Source organism: Hevea brasiliensis, chromosome 9, assembly GCF_030052815.1.
Source record: "Hevea brasiliensis isolate MT/VB/25A 57/8 chromosome 9, ASM3005281v1, whole genome shotgun sequence".
Classification (NCBI taxonomy): Eukaryota; Viridiplantae; Streptophyta; class Magnoliopsida; order Malpighiales; family Euphorbiaceae; genus Hevea; species Hevea brasiliensis.
This window is the reverse complement of record NC_079501.1, coordinates 8,858,360-8,863,425: the sequence shown is the minus strand read 5'-3', so window position 1 is coordinate 8,863,425 and position 5,066 is coordinate 8,858,360. Positions and strand designations below refer to the sequence as shown.

Below are 5,066 nucleotides of genomic sequence, written 5' to 3'. Positions count from 1 at the left end.
GGTACCATGCCAGTCTCCAATGCATACCTTAGTATCTCGGGCTACACCATGTATCAGGTTGGGTGTGGAGTTGACTGCCTTCAACCATCCCATCTCCTTCTCATAAGGGATGCCCAACCTTTTAGCTTCCTCCAAAGTTAGGAACTTGTGGGATGCCTCGGTGTCCAACAATGCCCGCAACTCTTGTCCTCCTACCTGGATCTGGACAAAAGGTCGCCCCTTCTCCACATTCACGGTCCCTTTCTCCTGGACTTTAAGGGCACTCAACTGCAAGGATCCCATGGTCGCCTCCCTAGGTTGGAAAGGTGTCTCCTCCCTCTCCTCGACCAATGTCGAGAGCTTGCTCCTCTTTGGGCACTCTCTAGCTTTATGAGGTCTATCACAAAGAAAGCATGAAAGAAAAGGGCGTTCCATACCTTGATCTTCTCTTTGACTCCTGGGGTGCCCCTCCTTCGGCTTGTAGGATTTGGAGCTTCTATCCTTGCCTTGGCTGTTGCCTCCCTCGCTCCTGTCCTTCTGTGGACTGAGTCTGCTCATTTAGCTCCTCTGGAACTCCACGAGGGATTCAGCTATGGAGATGGCGGTAGCTAGATCACGTGCTCCTCGCCTCTCTATCTCTATTTGGGCCCAAGTCTATAGGCCATCCGTAAGGGCAAAAAGAGCTTCCGCATCTGGGTAGTCCGGGATCTCCAACAGAGTCTCCATAAATTCCTTCACATAGTCCCGAATACTCCCCTTCTGTGACAGACGCCTCAATCTGGCCCTTGCTTCATGCGCAACATTTTCCGGGTAAAATTGCCTCTTGAGCTCTCTCTTGAACTCCTCCCATGAGGCAATGGTGCAAAGCCCTTTCTGCATATCACCGTGCCTCCATCTCCACCACACCATGGCAGTATCCACTAAATACAAGGGCACATGGTCCACCTTCTTGGCATCATCCGTAATGCCTATCGCCCTAAAATGCTGCTCTAAGCTTCAAAGGAAATTATCAATCTCCTTCGCATTCCTATCGCCACTATACACACTTGGCTTCGGAACCTCCACACACGAAGGGATGACTAGACTAGCCTTGAAGCGGTGGCAACTCCCCCTCGTGCCACGGCCATAGCAACAAGAGACACTTGCTGCTCTACTTCCTTTAACTTCCCCATGGCCTGGTCCAACTCTCTCCTAAGGTAGCTGTTCTCCTCTACTACCTTATCCAATTGTTCCTTTAAGGACCTATTCTCATCCCTTAAGGCAGCACATTCACCCATATGAGAAAGGCATAGGGACTCATCTTCACTAGCCAGCTTATCGATTGCAGCGTTCAAGGCACCCTGCATATCCCCTTGAAGCTCTTCCATCCTCCCATCGAGCTCCACCAAGCGGGTGTCCATCTCCTCAAACTTCTCCTCTCCTTCAACGAGATGCAATTCGACCTTGGCGAGACATTTCTCTAAGTCTCCCAAGTCCTCCCTTGCTCGACTAAGCTCCCTTGACTTACCTCTACCTTTTCTCCTGCCACCTTCATGCTCCACACTCATAGGAGCAATACCCACACCAAGGGTGATCTCACTCTAGTCTGCCATTGTCACCTTCAAGAGCAACCGAAGCTCTGATACCACTTGTCATGGAGTAAGAAGTTTGCTCACCTCAAACTTGCTTCAAACCGTGCGCCTTAGTCTTCCCCCAAGACTAAGTCAGCCTTTCAACACCACAAGTCTATATAGATAGACTAATAAGGGTGACAAAGGGTAAAAATGGTGAGAGAGTGAGTAAGGAACAAGGAACACACTTAGAAAGAGTTTGGCAAAGGGAAAGTAACTTTACTACTCAATGAAAATAGCTTTACAAGCCTAAGGCTTACAAGAGAGTAATAAAGTGGGCTAAACGTACAAGAACACTCTAAGAAGCTTTGGTATGGCTTGGATGCTTGTTGAGACCATTGGATGCCCAAATGAAGGCCAAAGACCCCTATTTATAGCCTTCATGTCGAGTTGGAGTGGTTTGGGCGGCCAAAATTTGAATTTCGGCGGGCTGGCAGATTTCTGGCGGGGAACCTCGTTTTGGCAGGCTGCCAGCGCGGGTGAACCTCGTTTGGGCTGGCTGGCAGCCCGTGCGCCCCCTGCGCTCGTCCCGCGCATGCCCAACCTTTCCCGCACACATTTGAACCTCGCCCGCGCACGCCTCTCCCGCGGGCACCCAGCAGTCCTGCACGCCCGCTCCCGCGCGACAAACCTCATTTCGCGCCTCGTCTGCCCGCTTGCTGCTCCCACGCTGCCCGCACGCCTAGCAGGCACATTGTGCGCCAGACTTGGCTCGTGAACCTCGTTTTGGGCCTCTCATTAGCCTGGCACGCTAGCGCCCAGCACGCCTCCAGCCCCTCTGAACCTCATTTTGGCGTGCAGTAGGCAGACTTAACCTCATTTTGGCCTGCTCCTCCCGGCAACTCTCCTGCTCGCCCGGATGGCCTGTTTGCCCCGAAAATCGACTCCCGCATACATTGCCTCCCAGCAATGCACCTTCCCTTCGCCCCACAAGGATTTACACCTACTGAACCTCCCTCGGTAGGCAACCTCGCGAAAAAAAATTGGACTTCTTCGGGAGACTAATTTTGTGGAGTGACAAGGGACGTTGATCCCAGTCATAGGGCTGACCCCTAGCTAGAGAAGGATATTAAACCTTCAGAGAATAAGAGATGACTCAACTTCCCTCTTTCTATGGGATCATCAAGAAATGGTTAGGTGATGGTAATATTGGGGATGATAGATAGTGGAATTCTCAGCACCAAAAGTCTAATTTCTTTTCAGACTTGTATTGCTAACAGAAGCCCAATAAAATCAGAGTCCTAGCTGCAGCCTAGTAATTGTAAAGCAGCCCTGGGAAATGCAAAATAGAAATTTAAAAACTAAAATAGAAATTGTATATAGCAGGCTTCGCAAGGGTTTAATTTTATTTATAGTTAAAATAAATAAAGTTTTAACATTCAAATAAGAGCTAAATATGATGAGAGATGATAAATAGAATTTAGTCATAAGTAACCTACAAGCTAGTGATAGCAAATGATAAGAATTTTAATTACATTGAAATTAAAATTCAAAAATTTTTCATTGAAATTAAAATTCAAAAATTTTTATAATATAAATTAAAGTTACAATTACCTAAAACTAAGGGATTATTGATGAGATTAATTTGATTTTGTAAAGAGCAATAATATTACATATTCTTGGTTAATTAAATTAAAGGCGTAAGAGAAAAACAAAAGGGAATAAGAGAATGAATAGAAAATTTAAGTTTGAAAAAATTAACTAGTGGGGCATGCATGAACTTGGTCCTGGACTCCTGGTTTTTCATGCTTCAGTGAATTGGATTGGAGCAAGCTTCACAGGAGCAACAGAAGTTCCCTTCACAATGGCCATGTAGTCTCCGCTTTCACCTTCAAAATAAACCTTCAAAAACGCCACAACAATGCCTCCTACAGTTCTCCTCATCGGCTCCTTTGGATTCACACCACTCTTGCACAAAGAATTTGTCAATCTCCCAACTATGTCCGTTATATTGTCATTTAACATGTCCATGTGTCCGTAGTCAGTAGTAACAAAATGACCCGCAGGAGCTCTGCACTCATTGAAAAACTCCTCATGATTCATTTCATCAGGTGCACAAGCAGGGCATACTAGCCAACAAACAGGCTGATTGCCCAACCCAGTACCAATTACAGTTACAGGGATCGATAAGTTAAGAGATCGAGGGACATATGTGAGAATCTTGGGCTGAATAGGGTTGTTTTTGCTTGTACCTTCGACGGGGTCTATGCCTGCAAGTGTTGAAATTTTAACTTCTAGGGGTGTGTCGGCATATCCAAGTGCAAGCGCAAACGCTGTCTTTCCTCCTCTACTGTGGCCGCTAACAGAAAGCTTGTTTAGGTCGCCTTTAACATTTTCAGGAAGCACAGACTGCAGGCCTGAGGGTGACCAGTTCACAACTTGTACTGCAAACTCGAGTTCTGCAGGTCCACTTATAGGTAGCATAGGTATCACCCGGTTTATCAAGCAAGAATACAACTGAAAACAAAGATTATATGAAATTAATAATAATAATTCTAGGGATATATAATACACGTAAAGAACCTTCAAAGAAGTAAATATATACATATATGTCTGGATACAGAATTAATGAAGTACCTGGGGAGCAACAACTATATATCCATGAGAAGATATATGTTGGAGGAGGTCAGTGTAGAAAGAGTTGCTGAGGCAGGTGCCATGGAGAAATATGATGACAGGGTACGTGCCCTGTATAATGGGTGTAACAATTAACAAAGGTTTTGGAGGTGAAGCGGGGTCTGATTCTTCCACTTGATAATATGTTGTGGAAAATTTTCCTGTTTGAAAAGAACTGATTGTTCCTGAATCAGACTGAGCTTCCAACAGGAATGCCAGCAGTGTTACCAACAAAGTTATCACCAGAAGTTTTGCCATTCTGAGTGTGAGACAATGAGAAACAAAGGAGAAGAGAGGAGAGGGATGGATGAATGGATGAGAAATTACACCTAAAACTGCGAAATTTATAGTGCTTGGACTTGGAGAGATGTTGCAATTTGTAGTTGTTAATGCATGAATCTTACGGAACTCTTTTTTGTACGTATCTAGGCCTTCTGGATTCATTCAAATCCAATCATCCTCATACAAAGATCAGAATAGAAACATTAGTACTTGCGATGGGCTCGTAAGCCGCCTGGAGCCATCGAAGCCATCGTGAAAAACGCGACCCAAAATTCAAACTACTTTCTTACTTTTCCTCTTAAAGAGTTGTTCATTGATGAATATCCTTAATAGTATTCAATTTGACCTTTTCAACTTAAAAATATATTAACGAAAAAAAATTCTCATACTTTTCACGTGGATTAGTATTGCATGGATGGAAGAAATTAAAAGTTAGACCAATGAGAGTTTCAAAAAAAAAAAAAAATTAGACCAATGTGTTGGCCAATAATACAAGAATCAGGGGAAAAAAACTCATATATATTATTCAAAGCAATAAACAACTTGTTGAGCTACACTTCATTTAGTTTATTAATTCGT

General features: G+C 44.5%; 1 protein-coding gene across 1 annotated transcript; it reads right to left on the bottom strand.

The window, feature by feature from the left end:
- Positions 1 to 3,139: 3,139 nt before the first annotated feature.
- LOC110672194 (chlorophyllase-1, chloroplastic) lies at positions 3,140 to 4,538 on the bottom strand. The gene is made up of 2 exons (XM_021834910.2): positions 4,167 to 4,538; positions 3,140 to 4,046 (listed from the first exon to the last, which is right to left on the bottom strand). Exons 1-2 carry the CDS (start codon positions 4,461 to 4,463, stop codon positions 3,333 to 3,335), a joined length of 1,011 nt encoding a protein of 336 aa, XP_021690602.1. The 5' UTR covers positions 4,464 to 4,538; the 3' UTR covers positions 3,140 to 3,332.
- Positions 4,539 to 5,066: the final 528 nt, after the last annotated feature.